At 45.7% G+C, this 18834-nt stretch overlaps 1 protein-coding gene across 26 annotated transcripts in view; it reads right to left on the reverse strand.

Annotated features, from left to right (window-relative positions):
- Positions 1 to 975: 975 nt before the first annotated feature.
- EP400 (E1A binding protein p400) overlaps positions 976 to 18834 on the reverse strand; it is a 72334-nt gene continuing 54475 nt past the window's right edge. For 9 of the 26 annotated variants that reach the window (XM_077920299.1, XM_077920296.1, XM_077920295.1 and 6 more), the window contains 16 exons: positions 18543 to 18590; positions 18116 to 18151; positions 16009 to 16145; positions 15265 to 15321; positions 14445 to 14562; positions 12825 to 13016; positions 11670 to 11715; positions 11459 to 11568; positions 10993 to 11197; positions 10033 to 10190; positions 8146 to 8355; positions 6462 to 6657; positions 5202 to 5335; positions 4201 to 4359; positions 3888 to 3965; positions 976 to 3706 (listed from right to left, as the gene is read on the reverse strand). In XM_077920299.1, the coding sequence (XP_077776425.1) occupies positions 3437 to 3706; positions 3888 to 3965; positions 4201 to 4359; positions 5202 to 5335; positions 6462 to 6657; positions 8146 to 8355; positions 10033 to 10190; positions 10993 to 11197; positions 11459 to 11568; positions 11670 to 11715; positions 12825 to 13016; positions 14445 to 14562; positions 15265 to 15321; positions 16009 to 16145; positions 18116 to 18151; positions 18543 to 18590 (2154 nt within the window). In that variant the 3' untranslated portion in view covers positions 976 to 3436. The remainder of the gene's footprint in view (positions 3707 to 3887; positions 3966 to 4200; positions 4360 to 5201; positions 5336 to 6461; positions 6658 to 8145; positions 8356 to 10032; positions 10191 to 10992; positions 11198 to 11458; positions 11569 to 11669; positions 11716 to 12824; positions 13017 to 14444; positions 14563 to 15264; positions 15322 to 16008; positions 16146 to 18115; positions 18152 to 18542; positions 18591 to 18834) is intronic. The other 17 variants (XM_077920290.1, XM_077920292.1, XM_077920288.1 and 14 more) reach the window with 14 other exon arrangements.

The raw sequence follows: 18834 nt of genomic DNA on the forward strand, positions 1-18834 counted from the left end.
AAGTCTGCTTTCCTCTCTCTCAAGTGATGTTTACTCCCAGGTAAAGTACCCAATGCAACTTTTCCTTCTTCCCTACATCAGTGTCAGAGTCTTGCTCGTAGCCTATACTGCAACTGTTCCTTTTGTTTCAAGACTCGCTCTCCCTAGGAAGCAGTTTATAACGAGTTAAAAAAGATGTTTAAGTATAGCTTTCCCAAAAAGCCGGAAGAATTCTTGCTAGGTTTGGTGGGAGAAGATATTAAGAATCAGAGATCAGAGATTATATCTGTATGCAACAACAGCAGCTAGAGTTCTGATAGCTCAAAAGTGGAAGCAACAGGAGATACAGACAATAGAATGGCAGATAAAGCTGGTTGAATACGCTGAGATGGCTAAATTGACACACAGAATTCGCAATCAGGAGGAGACAAAGTACCAAAAAGAATGGTGTAAATTTTTGTACAGTGAGAACTGTACAAATTTGAAAACGTTGGCAGGATTGAAGTAAATCTTATGTCATGTTGTAATATTTAATCAAAGAAACTGTGAATTATAGAATGGAATAGGAAAACTGGTGGACGGGAAGGACGGAAGTCAACAGCTCTATGGAGCATAAAGTAGGATATATGTAATAAGATTTGATGGTTTATTGGTGTTGGTGGGTGATCTTAAATCTCAATAAAAAAAAAATTTTAAAAAAAGACTCGCTCTCCCTATTTATTTTGGAGACGGGGGAGATGTCTCTGTTTTGACATTAGTGCACATGGAGTTCTAATTTCAGCTTCTTCCTGTTTATCACCTCTAGGATGATGCATCTTGATAAAAGATTGAACCTGCAAAGCTGTTTTAAAGTTTCTGGGGTTTTATTAGCCTCCCCTTCCCTCATGGTTTCCGGGGGGGGGGGGGGGGGAGGAACTAACATTTTGTGGCAAGGAAGCAGATCCTAAGGGGTCAATGCAAAATACAAAAGTCCCAAGAAGTAATGGCAGCCGTGTGTTATAAAAATGTACACTTTATTACAGCTTCAGGTAGGATACATCACAAGTCCTTACAATCCTACTGGTCAAGTACAAATGTTTTATGTTCATAAAGATATTTACAAATTAGACCGGCTTCCTAACACACTTTTTTTGTGAGAGGGAGGGAAGAGGAGGGAGAGACAGAGGGGAAGAGTCTAATTTTCATCTTCACTGTCTGTAGAAATAGACATTGCTTCTGCTGACACAATCAAAACCAAACACAGAGGCTGTCAAAAAAAATGCAGTGGGGAGGAGAGAAACCTTTACTTTTTCTTTTCTGTTTACATTTACACCCCACTGCATTTATACACATAATAAAGATATAAACTTTTTTTTTCAGAAGTAAAACCAGAACTAACTACACTTTTTGGAGGGGGGTGGGGTGGACATCAGTATACAGTATGAAATAGGCGCAATGATCTACCAGGAACCAGCTTCTATGCATGACCCATTCATCTCCAAAGAGGCTAACGCAAGAAATATTCTGGGTGGTTCCCAGCCAACTCGGCTGGTGAGGGCTCATGGGAGTTGTAGTCCATAACATCTGGAGGGTACCAGGTTGGCGAGCCCTCTGCTAACACAAGAGACATTCCAAGTGGTTCCCAACCATCTTTTTGTGTGTGTTGCCGTTGCCTTCAGCTTGCATTTTAATTCTTCCGCTGCCTGTGTAATAGCAGCTCTCACAAACACAAACCAACAAACGTAATAGTACAAAGCTATCAAGGGAGGGTTGATCTGTCTCTACTTCTTTTATGTACAAACACTTATTTTTTATAAAAAAACCCCAAAACAAACAAACACACACAAATGACAATTGTAAAAACTGAGGTTCGAGGAAAAGCAGGCATGTTGCAAGAGGGAACTGAATTTAAATGAAAGGGCTAGGGGCTCTGCAGGTTCAAAACGTTGCCTGTGCTCTCTAACAGTTGCAGTCCAATAATTCATGTATGCAGAACAGGAATCTACGTTGGCCACAATCCACAAGAGCTTAGCACAGAGCCCACTGTGACCCACAAGCTTTGGGCAGGCTCTGTAGTCATGGGCTGGCTCTGTAGTCTGAGAAGAACGGCAGAACCCCCACCCCACCAAAACTGGGACCCTGGTTGTGTAGCATGCAGATATATCACTTTCCTGCAAACCATGGTCCTCTTTCTAGCATTTAATAATATCTCATTTTGTTCTCATGGCACATTGTGCAGCATAGTAGCTAAAACAGCAGACAATCTGAGGTTCCAGAAGCAGTGTCAGTTTTTAACACATGGCAAAGATATTTTGCCATGAATTGGGGGGGGGGGGTTGAGGGAGTCAGAAGCTGCTGTCCCTGATTGTTTCACAGTTGCTCAGGAACTCAAAAATTAGCAAGGCAGGCAAAATTTGCAAAATTAGCAACCCACAAATGCCCTGCATGAAGATTTTGTTTCTTATTGTTTGGTAAAAGAAGAGCATAAAAGCATTTAGATCCAATTCTTTACACAACTAAAGAATTTAGACTGAATTTTTAAAGTTCCTCTTCCTATAAAGCAGAGACATTTAAAACAGATCCCAACAGTGGAAAAATACCAGAGCATTCTGCTCCATGTAAGAAATAAGGGCAATGAACCGTTTTTGCTTATCAATTGTTAACGAAACCTTTCTTTTTAGAAATTAAGTGGGATAGAAAAAGAAACTATGGGTAATAATTAAACACACAGATACTATCACATAGTATTTATTTCCCCAAGACACATGCCTGGATTATTATTTACCTTAAAAGTGGGGAAATGAGAGTGAAAGCCTATGGGTGAGTGATTTAAAAAAAAACTGTACAGTTGGGGAAGGGAACAGGACACACAACTTGACACACAGCTAGCAAATGTTTTTTTTAAAAAAAGGACTTACAAAAATGGAGACTGAAATATGGTTCATAATTACAGATACTTACAAATCTTCACATTTATTGGCTGAATGTTCTGGAGAGAGCTTCCAACAAATCCCCACTCCCAGCCAACTTATGAAGGGCTTGTCACAACTCACTCCAAAACAAGTGGAGAGGACTCTTGCTCTGCCAGCCACTGACTGAGCATTGCCTTTTAGTCATTTGAAACCCACTCAAAGAGGATTTCCCTATGGCAGTGATGGTGATATGCGAGACTATGCAGATTTCTACGTGTACTTGAGAGCAACCTCTTCGCTTATCTCTCTTATGAAAACAAGCAGAGATCCAGGTCTTTAAATATTTACACGGCGTATGGTTTGAACATGCGGCCTTCCTGGGAACTTCACACAGGATCAGAGTCACAAAGTGCGCCTGCAGCTTTTGGGGAGAGGCTCTCTGGTGAAGGGACTGCCGGCAAAGTTTTTCCTGTGCAAACAGGTCTGCAGGCTCCAGCTTTTGCCAGGTGGCAGGAAGCACAAACTGTGTGTCCTCCTTTGCTCACTGCTGTGAGGTCACCATGGACTCAGCTGGGTTTGTTGGGTGCCTTTATCCTGACCGGAGTCCTCATTTGCACTTTCGCTTGCTGAGTCTGGCCGTCGGACGATGCCGGAACCTGAGATGGGTTCTGTACGCCGGCTGCCTGAATCTGGGGAGATGCTGCCGTGACAACCTGCTGCTGGACCAGTTTCTGTGGGACCACTTGAGCGGTGGCGGTGGTGGCAGGGATGACTTGGACCTGATGCTGTCCTGCTGTTGTCTGGGACAAAGTCACCGTCTGCGGCTGAGCTTGAACCTTGGGGGGTGCGGGGAGGGAGAAAAAGAGGAAGAGGTAAACAGAAATGCTTGCTAATGAACATCACACTTTGTTAAGTGTTCAATCCTTTCTAAAGGCAATTTCAGAAGTTACACTTCCCTGCTCAATAATTTTAAAAAAATGTATGCAAGTTTGAAATGTGGACTCCCACAAACCTTACCTGTTGGGAAACAGACACCACCTGCTGAATATTGGCTACTGCTGCCTGTTGCGAGACCACTTGTGGGAGCTTTGCAACCTTTAAGAACAACACATTGGGGGAGAAGGGGTTTGTCATTTAAAAAGTATCCAGTATTCTGCAAATGTTTGACTTAAGCCAGTGTCTGTGGTTTCCACACCGACTGATGTAGGGATGAACTTGGTAGAAACAGTCACTGAACAACCGGCAGGGAAACGGAAGGGGCTCTTATTGTATGAGTACCAATATCACATCCTCGTCAAAGAGAGGGGAAGAGGCACAGTAGTAGCCTTACCTGTATTTGGGTCTGGACTTGTTGGGCTCCACCAGGTTTCTGGGCCTGAGAAATCGGCGTTGGTAGGAACTGTGCCTTAATGGCCGGCTGCGTAGCGTAGACTTTCTGCTGCTGTGATGTCTGCTGTTGGGCCTGGACGGTGACTTGCTGGGCATTTAACTGAAAGGGCAAAATAGTGCATTCAACCTCTTTGAGTCAGCGCACTGGTTAAAAATGTCAGATGACGACTGGAAGAATCAGGTTCCGATTCCCCATTTTCCCCAGGAAAATCGCTAGGTGACCTTTGCCAGTCACAACCTCTCTTCCCAACCTACCTCACAGGCTTGCTTAGAGGATACAGGGGTGTGTGGAAGCATGCACATTGCCCTGACCTCCTTCAGGGAAAGGCAGGATATGGAACATAACAAACAGAGTGGAGTTCTCTGAATCCAGGACACGGTTAAAAAGGTAAAGGTACCCCTGCCCGTACGGGCCAGTCTTGACAGACTCTAGGGTTGTGCGCCCATCTCACTTAAGAGGCCGAGGGCCAGTGCTGTCCGGAGACACTTCCGGGTCACGTGGCCAGCGTGACAAGCTGCATCTGGCGAGCCAGCGCAGCACACGTAAACGCCGTTTACCTTCCCGCCAGTAAGCGGTCCCTATTTATCTACTTGCACCCAGGAGTGCTTTCGAACTGCTAGGTTGGCAGGCGCTGGGACTGAGCAATGGGAGCGCACCCCGCCGTGGCGATTCGAACCGCCGACCTTTCAATCGGCAAGCCCTAGGCTCTGAGGCTTTTACCCACAGCGCCACCCGCGTCCCAAGACATGGTTAAGTACATGCAAATCTTTGCCCTATGCAGCTGTGCTCTACTGCGACAATTTTCTTACAGGTAAGAGTTGGTGATAACAGCAGACCATTCCTCCATCTTTAGAACGCTTCTAATAGCCAATGTATCCAGTCTCCCACCTTAATGGTAATGCAGCGTTTGCAAAGGCAGTAACGGGAACAGAGAGGGGTACCTTTTGCTGAACAGCAGCTTGTCCTTGGGCAACCTGAGGCTGGATGGCTTTCTGCTGCTGGGCTGCCTGGTGATGCTGCTTGAGTTTCAAGAGCTGCTGGACGTTCAGCGGCTGAGCCACCACAGTCTGTCCTCCTGTGCAGGATACGAAGGACAGAACTAAAAGACTGGACACTGCAAGTTCTGAGACACTGTTTACAATGATGCTCCACAATACCTTTTTGGAATTCCTTCCTGTTGTGTTTTCAGTGCCTGCTGAAGACCTTCCTCCTTCAACCTGTCTTTCCCCACTACTGCTCTTTTATCAGTAGTCAGAGGCCCACCTGTCCTGGCTACTAAACGAACCCGACATTTGTGGTAGCCACACAAGCCTGCTTCCAGAAGGATGAGGCCTTCACTTGGGGTCCTGTTGAATTTTGGAGGTAAGAGCCTCTGATGCCCATTGATGATCCTACTCATCTCCTTCCAAGTTTCTGGAGCACTTGTGCTTTGGAGGGGCTTTTCTGAAGCACTGCGAACCTGAGCACCCTCCTCCTCGGCACTGCTGCTCCTGCCCTCCACTAGCACGTCCCCACAACTCTGCCAACCTGACTGGAGCAGGATGACTATAGGCAATGTGTTGGGCAGCAATTTGTGTGCACGCAGCACAACCCAAAGTGGGGTGGTTTTGGAGAGGGGGGGAGGAGGAGGGCTATTTTGGGAAGCTATGGTCCCTCAGGTGCCAAGATGAAATATAGTTCCTCAGGAAAGTCTTTGAAATGGACAGGTGTTTTGTGCAACTTGCATTCATTCATCTCTTTTGTTCTTGCTGGGATGTATTTATTCTGCTGCTGTGTTTTTTGTTTTGATCTCTTACTGTTTTCATATCTTGACCTAAATCACCTTGGGATGAAGCAGGGGGCAAGTTTTTGATACAGAAATAAAACCTCTTGCCAGTTCTCCACCAGCTCCTGTGCTACAGCTAAACCGACAGCTTTCCTTCTGCTTCACAGAAGCAAGTCTGCAATCTGTTTGATTCCCTGACCCACTGAATATCCCAAGTCCTTGGCCAACTGGAGAATTCACTGTCACAAGCATGGTACAGTATAGGCGTTAGTAAGTCTCTGGTTTTAAAAAGAGAAAGAAAAAGAAAGTGACATATTGGGCATCACTCTGAGAGAGGAAAAGGGGGGAAAGAGACTTAGGAAGCTCAGGTTTTTTCTTCCAAAAGTTTGATATCCTCTCGGTCTCACAAACAGGTTAAGAATAATGATTGACACACCTGCTGCTTTCTGTGGTTGTCCAATAGCGACACTAATCCCAGCGACTGTGACAGGGAGCGTGGTGACCCCTGCAGATGACACTACGGCAGCTGGAACAGACACCACCGGAGGCTTCGCCAAGGCCACCTGGGCTGTTTGCGGTGCCTGGGCCTGGATTTGGCCTTGCGCTTGAAGCTGGGAAGCAGGAACACGAGTCTGAGCAGTAAGGAATTGGGATTATTGCACAAGCATGAGAGGAGACCTGCCTATTTCTGGTGGAATGCAATCCGCTCCACAGAACGGCAACGCAATGAGGCAGGAACGAGAAACCTAACTGGCCCTTGGAACTCTACTCAGGCCCTCACTGGCCCTGCTTCACACCCTCCTCGAGTCACTTTGCCTGTCTGTAACGTTTCCCTGAACTCTGATAATGCCTCTCGCTTGTCCTGCTTGCAGAACAGAGAAAGGTTTGTACGAAGTGCTCCAGCCACTTTGCTTGCAGAACAGAGAAAGGTTTGTACGAAGTGCTCCAGCCACTTTCACCTCTGGCTCTGCCTGTCACCAGCATATGGCCCCTTGAAGGTTCTCTGCCAGAGAATGTGGGCCTCAACTTTAAAAATGTCCCCTACCCCTGGATTAAAACAGGATGGGGAACCTGTGGCTCTCCGGATTCTGCTACACTCCAACTCTCAGCCAGCAGCCTCCAGAAATTTTGTACTATGACACCCATCAGCCCAACTGGCCAATGGACAGGAACAAATGGTGGTCGTCCCAAACACCTGGTGGACAACAGGTTGGAGAAGGCTGGCCCAGGTGACTTCAAATGGGGCTTAAGACAAACCCATGGAGGAGGGGCGGGCTCTATTGACCCCCCAGGAGCCATGAGGGCTAAATGGAGCCCTGGTGTTCAAAAGCAGTGTCCTCTAAATGTCAGTTGCTTAGGGGTCAACAGTGGGGAATGGTCTGCTTCCCAAATATACAGTGGTACCTCGCAAGACGAATGCCTCGCAAGACAAAAAACTCGCTAGACGAAAGGGTTTTTTGTTTTTTGAGCTGCTTCGCAAGACGATTTTCCCTATGGGCTTGCTTCGCAAGACGGAAACGTCTTGCAAGTTTGTTTCCTTTTTCTTAACACCGTTAATACAGTTGCGACTTGACTTCGAGGAGCAACTCATAGAACGCGGTGTGGTAGCCTTTTTTGAGGTTTTTAAAGACTTTGGTGATTTTTGAAGCTTTTCCAAAACTTTCCCAACACCGTGCTTCGCAAGACGGAAAAAATCGCAAGACGACAAAACTCGCGGAACGAATTAATTTCGTCTTGCAAGGCACCACTGTATACTGTCTGTGAGAAAGAAGACAGCTGTTCCAGAAAGACTTTTCACCTTGTGTTCACAACGAAGAGTGCTCTAGCTGAGCAGAATTCTGTGGCTGCCAGTCCGGTGCTTAAGTGCATTTTAAGAACTTGCCCAGCCAGTGCAGAAGACCATGCAGGAGAGTGAATGAGCCAGCAGAGGAAGGGCAGAGCTCTCCACCCCTTCACACCCCGCCCCTCCCACAGCAGGCAGCACTTAGCCAAGGCAAAAAAGAGAGAGAGAGAAGGCTTGTGCCCAGTCTTTCCTCTTTGCCAACCGTCCCACCAGTGCCAGGCTAACTGAAATTTCTGCTGGCTTGTTAACCTCTGCGGGATCCCCAAGGCTGACTTACAAGGCGAGCAACCTGGAGGTTCGTGACGGTGGTGCCAGTGAGGACCGCCCCTGGCCTCGGTGCTGCGACGGCCGTGAGTTGCTGGGTCTGCTGCTGCTGCTGCACTTGAACCTGAGAGGCCTGTTGCTGGGCTCCAGGCTGGGCCTGCTGCTGGGCAGCCTGCTGCTGGGGAATCTGCATCTTCTGCTTCTGTAACTTGATGAGCTGCTCCTGAAGAGAGAGAGAGAAACACAACATCGTACCACCACCACGACTTTTGGCTCTGCTAAATGGCTTCTGATACCAGGAGAGAATTGGAACCAAAGTTTTTTCTTTTCTGATACAGTAACAAGATTTGCTGAGCGCAGGCTGGATTTTATTTAAATCAAATCAATTTAAATCACGATTTAAATCACAAGTCAGTAAGACCTGATTTAAATCAGTAGTCAGTAAGACTTGATTTAAATCATTTTTTTATTTTTATTTTTACAGAAAGACTCATTCTTGCTGGTATAATCTTAATATTTACAACCAGATGAAGGTTTCGTTTTTGGAATAATAAATTTTCAGAGTAGTTTTTACAGTTATATCAAAAATTACTGATTTGGTTATACTATTAGAAATTCACAGACAGATAATTCTGAAATTATTGTGTGGTTTAATAAGTTAACTGTTTATATTTGGACAGTTTTTCTGCTTTACTTTATTGGAAGGAGAAAAATAATCACCTCCTTAATAAACAATTTATTTAACTAAAAGAACAACATTATAGCATATGTATCCATGTCTGTTAACTGATGTAATTAAATGGTTTGTGTGTTTTTTTGTGTGTTTTTTTTTTTAAAGCACCTTAGACTGAGTTTTAGAACACATGAAAAACATAAAACAAATCCTTCTTTCCTGATGAATAGCCTTTGGACTAAAATGTAACTTAAATAGAAAACTATCTTTAGAAAGATTTCTCCTCCAAAAGCATTTTATTTTAAAAATCCGATTTACATTTTTTTAAATCTGATTTTTTAAAAAAATCATTGATTTTTATCCACCCTGGCTGAGCATATAGATCTCAAAACACAGTGCATGTTACATAATGCACTGCACCTTTCCCCATCTGGGTTGCTCTCAGCGGTAGAGTCTTTGCCTTCCATGCAGAGGGTCCCTAGTTCAATCCCTGGCTTCTCCAGGTAGGGCTGGGAAAGAGTCTGTGCCTGAAACCATGGAGAGGCGCTGCCAGCCGACACAGGGAGTAACTGAGTTAGACAGGGCAAGGGTCCGACTCAGTATAAGGCAGGTTCTTATGTTGCCCTTCAAATGCTTTGGACTGCAAACTCCCATCAGCCCCAGGTTGGAGAAGGCTGCTATATATGTATTAGGTGCAAGTGTAAAATCAAATGCCGTGTTATCAAAAATACATGAACACTATGTATGCTAGGATTCCATGGAAGTGACGGAGCTAAAAATACAGAATCTGATGTTGAGAGCGGGAGCCTCCTTTCCCAGAGCCCCTGCTTTTATCTTTTGGTTTCAAAGAGCAGGTTTCCAGTTCTGATGACTGTAAAGATATGCTCGACAGCTGTGCATGGGCAAAGCATCTCAGAAGTGGGAGGGGATCAGGTTAAATCTCTAGGGGTTGGAGGCAGAGCTTCAGCACTCAGGCAAACTCCTTGCCCTTCCCCGCAACTCCATGATGCAAATATGCCCAATTTACACCATTCTTCTACCCCACCATTCTTCCCCACCCCCACCCCCTGAACACTTGAAAATTGCAGTGGGTCTTGGAGGGCCACTTCAGGATTTTTCAGGCTCTTAAAGCAGCATGGTGCTGCTTTCAACGCATGGTGCAGATGGGGTGCAATGCAGCGCTCTGACCGACGCTAGTGCTCACAAATCGAGGAGCCTCGCCCTCACCTGGGATAACTTCCCCACAGCTTTAATCTGGGCTGGCGACTGGGCCTGTGGGACTTGGACCTGGCCTGCTGCTGCCTGCTGCTGTTGCTGCTGCCGCAGGAGCTGGAAGTGAGCCGGGCTGATAGCCTTCCCCGACAACTGCACACCTGCTGGAGCTGCTGGGGGCAGGGGGAGAAGAAGAAACGGAGATTTATTACACTTCCTAGCCATTCGTTACACACACAAGAAACTCACCTCCAAGCGACTTGCAACGTTTTTAAGGAACTGCAGCACGCAATTCATAAAGATTTCACAAAACAATCCCCAGTAACAATTAATCCAGAATGCAGCAGCTAGACTGGTGACTGGGAGTGGCCGCCGGGACCACATAACACCGGTCCTGAGAGATCTGCATTGGCTCCCAGTACGTTTCCGAGCACAATTCAAAGTGTTGGTGCTGACCTTTAAAGCCCTAAACGGCCTCAGTCTAGTATATCTAAAGGAGCGTCTCCACCCCCATCCTTCAGCCCAGACACTAAGGTCCAGCTTCCCAAGGGCCTTCTGGTGGTTCCCTCACTGCGAGAATTGAGGTTACAGGGAACCAGGCAGAGGGCCTTCTCAGTAGTGGCGCCCACCCAGTGGAACGCCCTTCCATCAGATGTCAAGGAAATAAACATCTGACTTTTAGAAGACATCTGAAGGCAACCCTGTTAAAGGAAGTTTTTAATGTTTGATGTTTTATCATGATTTTAATATTCTGTTAGGAGCTGCCCACAGTGGCTGGGGAAACCCAGCCAGATCAACAGGGTATAAATTGCTGTTGTTGTTGTTGTTGTTGTTAAAACCCACATAACGCCAAGTCAGCAGAGGATTGGAAACAAGAAGCAGATGTTGTTACTACCAGTTTGGGAAAGTATCCCATAGGTAAGATTTAAAGGTTTTTTTAAAAAAATCAGACTATGCAAAATGTACACTCTTTACCTGGCGTAACCTGAGTGACTAAGGATCTTGCTTGGGTCTGGACCGGGGTCAGGTTAGTAGTGACAACTGCTGGCGCTGTCACCGATGTCACTGCTCGGACCCCTGGGGTAGATGCTATGGTCACCAGTTCTGCAGATGCAGCAGGTGCGGCAGCTGCTCTCTGTTGAGTATGTACCACCTGGGCTGTAGCCGTTCCTCCTGCGGTCTAAAGGAAAGGAAGAAAGATGTAAATTGTCGCAGCTCTCAAGTTAAGCTTATCCTTGACCAAATGGCTCAAACTCAAGACATCTTGGCAAACCAAGCTTTGTCCTCGCCGTAGTAAAGAATCCCACTTCCGGCGTAGGATTTTTTCCAGGTGCCCCTATCTATAATCAAACTGCATCCGCACACACACTGGACTCTAGTTGAAATTGCTGCCCTCGTTGGGAGCCTGAAAGTGATACACTGGGCATCTGAAAATACTCACCGCCAGTGATCCCGGTATCACGGGAGAAGCCAGCCGCTTGTTGATTGGCTGAAAGGTCGTTCCAGGAACCCCAGCCACTGTATTTACAATAACGTTCCCGCTCACTGTAGCTGAGAAACAAAACCAAAAGGTCAGTCTGGGCCTGCAATGGAGGCAGGCATAGTCATTTCTCCACCACCCACAATGCTTTACTACGGGAGGTGTAACTTACCGGTCTGCATGCTTGTCCCAGTCACCGAGGTCTTCATTGTGCCAGCCTGGCCAAGAGATAATTTTGGTTAAAGAGAGAAACATACCGGGACGTGGAAGGCTTGGCATGCAATGCTGGCCAGGATGTGGCAGGAGCTGTGCGCAGCTGCACACAACTTCTTCGCAAACCTTTGAAGCCGGCAGTTAGTTAAAAAGCTGGCATTTTAATGAAAGTTCCCCATTGCACGTGAACCCCAAACCTGTGGCTGATGCCTTCCAAACAAGCCAGGATATGATGCAAAGTTTAAATGATGGCTTCCTATCCTGGTTTATTTGGAAGACATTAGCCCTATTTTCAGAAGCAGCTGGAAGATACAGTCAAGTGCTAAATCTTGACTTGATCAGGCGAAGTGAAGCAACTGGAAAAGGGCTGTGGAAACTTGTGTGTGCTCTGGCTGAAGCAGCCAGAAATTTCAGCATTATGGTGAATGTGGGCACCATGTAAGAGTCGTGAAGCTACCTGCTCATATGTGACACAGCTTTCTGAGAATTAGCAAGAGTCCCAAATGATCTCCATGGATATTCAAGCTGTGTTTCTAACTGGTTTAAGGATTTAGCGCAGAATACACACCAATAAATGTAAGCACAAGTGAAAAAGTGAAAAAATAAATAAAAATGAAGTGGGTTTGTGCTGCTGATAAATCCAAAACTTATTTTTAAAATAACAGGTCCTCTTGGGGGCGGGGGAGAAGTACAAAACATGAATTTAGCCTATAACCATCTGATTCCCTCCCGACAGAAAATCAGGGTTATGGTTTGCAGCCTATAGCGGGTAACATCTTTGCTGCATATAAATGGACGTGCCTGATGTTAAGGCTGGTCACTGCCTGTGCCTGTAGCGCTACAGGATGCTGGTCTTAAAATAAGAATGCAGCCACACAGTTTTGCCCGTGAAAGTTACAAGCCCACAAGAACCCCTGCATATGTGGCATGTCATGCCTAAGTGACACTTCTTAGCCTGCCTCTCCCACACTTTATGATGCTATGCGTGCTTTGAGTTTTAGAAATAAGAGGAGACTCTCGCACAGCTTAACTGCTGCGTCAATCCGGACATGCTCTCCACTCCCCACAGGCATCCGGGCCAGGGGCTATTTGCAACCCCTCGAGAGTGTCTTACCAGCACTGCAGTGTTTGCCACAGTGGTAACAGCCGTCTGCACCACAGCCTGGGGCTGCTGGACTACCTGGGCTTGAGCCTGGGGCTGAGGCTGGGCTTGCTGTACCGCCGCTTGCTGTGTTTGTTGCTGGCCGGCCTGCTGTGGCTGCTGAGGTCCAGCTTGCTGCTGGGCCCGTTGCTGCTCAGCCAGAGCCTGGGGAATGAGAAAAAGCGGTTGGTTCCTATTCAAAGGGCAGATAAAAGCATCCCGAACAAGGCGAGCCATTCTCACGCTCCTCTCTTCAATTGGCTCTGAACAGGTGGATATGTTGAATTTGCCTAGACTTGACATCTTTATATACAAGGTCTAGTCCCTTCATTTTGTGTCAGTTCTTTAGGGCAGATCTTCACATTACCTTTCCCAACGTAGATGGGGGGCGGGGGGAGAGAAATATATAAAGACTTGGGAATAGCTGTTCAGATGCTTCTTCCACCCCATTATATACAGCAGCGCTAGTGACCCCGAACGAGCAACAGGTTCGTCACAGGATAGTCTTTCCTGTCCTCGGAAGCAACAGAGAAACAAACCCCCAATCCAGCTTGTGGTACAGAAAAATTACATGTGCCATTTCCCAATAAAATTTTCCTCCGACCTGCCCCAAAATACGAATTTACTTGAGGGGCAAATAGCTGAGATTTGGGGGATTCACAGCAAGAAATTCCTTCTGCTCCACCTTAGTCTCTGAGGCCTGGGACACTTTGGTTGGTCTCACATGCCCCTGAGGTTCAGCTTGCCCTAATGAGGGACCGAGTCTTTGGTGTGGCACGTTTTGTCCCGTGGAACTCCTTGCCAATAGAAGTTTGGCAGGAGACATCACTGTTCATTTTTTAGATGTCTTCTAAAAACTGTATTATTCAGACAGGCCATTCAAACATGGGCGTTGCCAGGGGGTGCAGGGGGGCAGCTGCCCCTCCCATTAAGAAAATAATAAAAAATACTTAATTGTAATTGACCAATCATGTCACAGATAACTCGGTTCTGCTCCCCCCCGCCCAACATATTCTCTGCCAATCCACTCTTACTGATCTGTTCGGCATTTTTATTGCAATGCTATGTCTTTAGCCTGTATGGCACCTTTATTATGTTTGGAAGAGTGGTTTCCAAATATTTAAATAAATAATGGTGCAGGGAGACAGGATCAACCCCACACACTGCTGTCCCAGCCTGGATCATACCCCACTACCACCACCTGACTTCAGCTTCTGTTTCTAAACAAAATAAGAAGCATGGGAGACACTTGCCACTTGATGAATGAAAGATACACCCATGACGCTATTCCCAAGTTTCAATATTACTGTTCCCACCCCCAGCCGCACTGGCAAAATGAACATGAGAACCTGCCCTAAAAAAGCATGAACTGGTAACACAATGAGAGACCAGCCCTGCTGGTAAAACAATAAATTTCATAAATGAACTAAGTCCAGATTAGACTGTGAATAAAGCCCCTACAGTGTCAATACAAAGCCTTTATGTCACATATATTTGAAATAGCTGCAGCATACCATATACATTAGTTCATCCCCACTATGGAGGGGGAGGGGTGAGACTGGACCTATCACCAAACAACATCCCCCGACTCACTGTTTCGGCGCAGGAACTGGAATCTCCTTCGCAACGTACCTTCTTCTCCTTTGCGATACGCTCTGCTCGGAGAGATGCAACTTGAATGGGAGGAAGTGGCTTGTCGTAGTTGATGCCGCTGGGAGTGAAGAGGAACAAACTAAATTAGAAATTATGTAGGGGGAAGAACTGGGGCACCATTTGGTTAAAATTCCAGAGCTTTTATTAAGGCCTGCTGATTTTGACGGAAGAGTTGAGCACATGCTTAAAATCTCTTCCAGCAATATCAACAAGGACTTAGAAGCATTTTGCTTTAGCTAGATTGCACCCAGTGCAGAGCATCTCTCTGTGTATGTGTGTGACTCTGCTAAAAAGAAGATCAACTCCATGGGTACGCAAACTAAGGCCCGGGGGCCGCATCCAGCCCAATCGCCTTCCAAATCCGGCCCGCGGACGGTCCGGGAATCAGCGTGTTTTTACATGAGTAGAATGCGTCCATTTATTTAAAATGAATCACTAGGTGATTTGTGGGGCCTGCCTGGTGTTTTTGCATGAGTAGAATGTGTGCTTTTATTTAAAATGCACCTCTGGGTTATTTGTGGGGCAAAGGAATTTGTTCGTTATTTATTTATTTATTTATTTATTTATTTAAAAATATAGTCCGGCCCCCCCACAAGGTCTGAGGGACAGTGGACCGGCCCCCTGCTGGAAAAGTTTGCTGACCCCTGATCAACTCCATCCTTTCCCTGTTCTTTGCTTAAAGTGCTTGGAGAAAGAAGGGGGGGGGGCGGGTGCTAATCTTGCCCTGTCACACCCCTCCCTCCCACCTGAAGCTTCTTACCTTTCTGCAAGTACTGAAGTGTGTTTTGGATTCTTCTGGAAAGGGTTCATACCAAGCCTGAAATACAACCCAAGAGGACATTTGTTGTCAAAGAAACACATTTCCAAGATGCCCCTTTATTTGAAGGTGGCCGAGGAGGGGAGGGGAGAGAGAATACTCCTGAAGAGAGGAGCCGTGCTGTATATTCTAAAGTCATGGCACCAACACATGCACTGACAGATCCACCAGAACACTTTTTGACCTTAAGAAAACACAACATATTTGCATTTGGCAAAGAACCCCAAGGAAGAATTATATAGTGGACTTCAGATTTCTATTCTGTTTACAATCAATACACTGTATATGAAGAACTGCCATTGGAGACAATATGAAAACACATGGGATTTTTGTCAATTACATGTGTTAATTGGCTACCCAATGCCACGACGTTTGTGCTATCAACAGCTGTCTTCTGAACTAACCAAATTAAATATGGAATAATCACTGGATGAAGTTTTTTTTTCTCATGGCATTGCTATCAATTCACATCCACCCGATTCAACACCTGTTAACTCAAGGATAGCACTTCATGCACCTGACGAACGGGACTAGGGTCCAGAAAAAGGCTATGCCATAAAAAGCCACTTGCAATGTGTCACAAGCCTCTGTTGTTTTTGTTGCAATGGACTTGCATAGCAAATGGCTTTCGGATAGAATAGTTTTACTGCAGTGGTTGCAAGAGGAACCTCTTCCCTATGAACTTACAAGGGTTTGATCGGTGGGCTTCTCTTCCCAGCAATGATTTTCATAATCTCAAAATGATTAGTGTAAAGCTGGGTGTGCGTGGAGCCCTCATCTTGGGCATAGAGCTGATTTGTTCGAAGTGGTCGGCTATTCTTTGTCTAAATATGAACAAACAACAACAAAGTTTTACAAGGCGCAAAACAAGACTCTGTAATGATTCTGCCTGTATTCCTACCTACGTAAGAGATCCGGTACAGTAAGCTTGCAACTTATGTAGGGGTCCTGTTCTGGGGACTGCCCCTAAAGCCAAAATCGCATTTGATTCAATGACTTTGGACTGCCAAAGTCTCTCCCCCCCCCCCCAACATCCGCTCCCTTTCTGCCCCCATTTTAATTTGTTTTATTTTGCCAAGCACATGAAGTTGAATGCGCACAAGTTAAATGCGTAAGTTGCAGGCTTACTGTATACTAAGTATACAAATACTAAGAAACAAGTAAAGCACAAACTACGATTAGAAACTACTAGAGCTTAATCCCAATAGCAGGGTGATCCATGGATCTGAATGTTCCATTTCTCACGTTTGTCCCTCTTCCTTTGCTTTTCAGAGCAAACCACGGTGTGGGTAGATGGTTCCTGGATTTATTGGGAATCTACTGAATTAAAGGCACTGTACAGATGTATTTAATGAATGAACAAATGAATATCTGTATTATTGCTCAACATGACTGGCTTCAAGCTAGCTTTGTATACAGAGATTGAAGGAGGCTTGCAAACTCTGGTTAAAGCCAACCATGGTTAGCGCTGTCATCATTGCAGAGATAAACCTGCTCTATAAACAGCCGTGAAACAGAAAAGGAAGAGAGAGCATGTGTAAGAGATGGGCAGGAGGCAAAGGGGGATATGTGGCTTGCTTTCCCTCTTATAACCATGACTAATAGGTTATGCCAAATATTGCATCGGTACCAAGTTTGTAAGCTGCCAATTCAAGTGTCAGAAATGTAGGGAAAGAAAAATAATACCAGATTAATTTCCCATTTTATATAATCATGAAAATGGAGACTGGAGAACTAGGAACACTTGGGAGGTCCTTGTGGGTAGTATTTCTGAAGTGTACACAAACCTGAAACAACTGACTTCTTATCCCCACACTCCAAAACGATTCTGTGTCATCTCCACCCCCTTTCTTATTACTCTCCTCTTTCCGTCTCCTCCAGCCCACCCTCACTCTTCCCCAATCCCACCACAAGCCTCTCCCGCTTGCCAGAAGATTAAGGCTGAGCAGCTGAATAATTCTCATTATCGACCGCCCTATTCCATGGGGCAGTTAGGAACTTTGGGCTGACTGGGACCAGAAACAGGGAACGTGGCCTGACCTGTCAAACTGCACCACTGATAAGCAGATTGGCTGGGTGCCCCACAACTCCCTTTCTTTGATTAAGTGCCAAAGGTTTTGTTTTGGCGCTGGGTTTTGTTTTTACAAAATGGCTCGTTCCCCATTTTGGTCCCCCCACTCCGCCCTGGAGCTCACCTACCCAGGGCTCCTAAGACGTCAGAGCAGTCAAGTCAGTGGGCCAGAGAGCTTAGGGAAGTTACTCTGCCTAACCAGCCATACCGTCACATCAGACCATATCGGCCACACACTGCCAGATGGACTTGCTAGCACTAATTTGCTTCCTGTACTTACTTAACCCTGCTCTTCTGTGGAAAGCACAGAGCAGCATGCTTGGGGACTTCAGAGGTCTGAAATAGCTGAGCCACTGATCTGGTGCACACCTGCTTGACTTCAGTGATGCTACTTCCTCAGGTACTCCTTCACCAGGTGCACATAAAAACATGCACATGTGCATTCTCTCACACACTCACTGGAATACTGGTCTCCCGACAAATGCCATGTGAATCGGCAACATCCCAAATATTTCCCTAAATTTGATTATCTTGGTCAGAAGTAGTAGTTTAGCAGGAACTGTAACTTGAGGCCAAAAGCTCTTTCTCCATGGTACCCAACTTTGCCCCTTTGCGGTCTGGTTTCCAGAAAGCTGTTTATATTTGCTGCTATCACCTCTAACCCTACTACAACTAATTTACAACTACGCTTCTGCAGCTGTTAAGTTGGGGGTGATACATTACCTGATGGGGCGTTGCAGGGATTAATTCATTAAATGTCTGCAAAGCAATCAGATTTCAAAATGAAAAGTAAAAAAAAGCTAGTAACAAAACATATTTTTTTTCAAAACAAAAAACCAAAAAAAAAAGGTACTAATTATAATAATCATGCGGAATGAGGTGGCATTTCTGGGAGGTGGACAAAACACTTTTTTATTTTTTAATTCAAGCTGGCTAAAGTGTGAGAAATCACTCTTCGAATCACATCTTTGAGACAAAGGTGCCACAATCTATTGCGTCAACGCGAAATAGATGGGAAGGCTTTGAATGGCTGATTGAGCGTTCAAATCAGGACTCAAATATGGATCTCCTACTTCATCTTGTGTCCACCTCTGCTGATGCTTAAGATACCAGACTGTCTGAATTGGAACAACAATTTGTAAGTGCACACCTTATAAATGCTTTTTGTCTTCTTCTTAGGGTTCGCTTCATACATAAGCTGTAAAATAAGAAGCAAAGTTTGACTTTCTGCGATGGGTTTGGATTTAGATTAGTGACATAAATAGAAAGTCTCTATAAGAGCCAGTGTGGTACAAGTGGACAGAGGGTGAGGCTTAAGGCCCAGGAGATCAGAGGTCATTACCCTGATCAACCCAAAAAAAAAAAGAGGGGGAGGGGGAACGCATGCCGGGAGGCCTTGGACAAGCCACTATGTCTCAGTCTCAACTCCCCATTGGTAAAAC

Source organism: Podarcis muralis, chromosome 16, assembly GCF_964188315.1.
Source record: "Podarcis muralis chromosome 16, rPodMur119.hap1.1, whole genome shotgun sequence".
NCBI lineage: Eukaryota > Metazoa > Chordata > Lepidosauria > Squamata > Lacertidae > Podarcis > Podarcis muralis.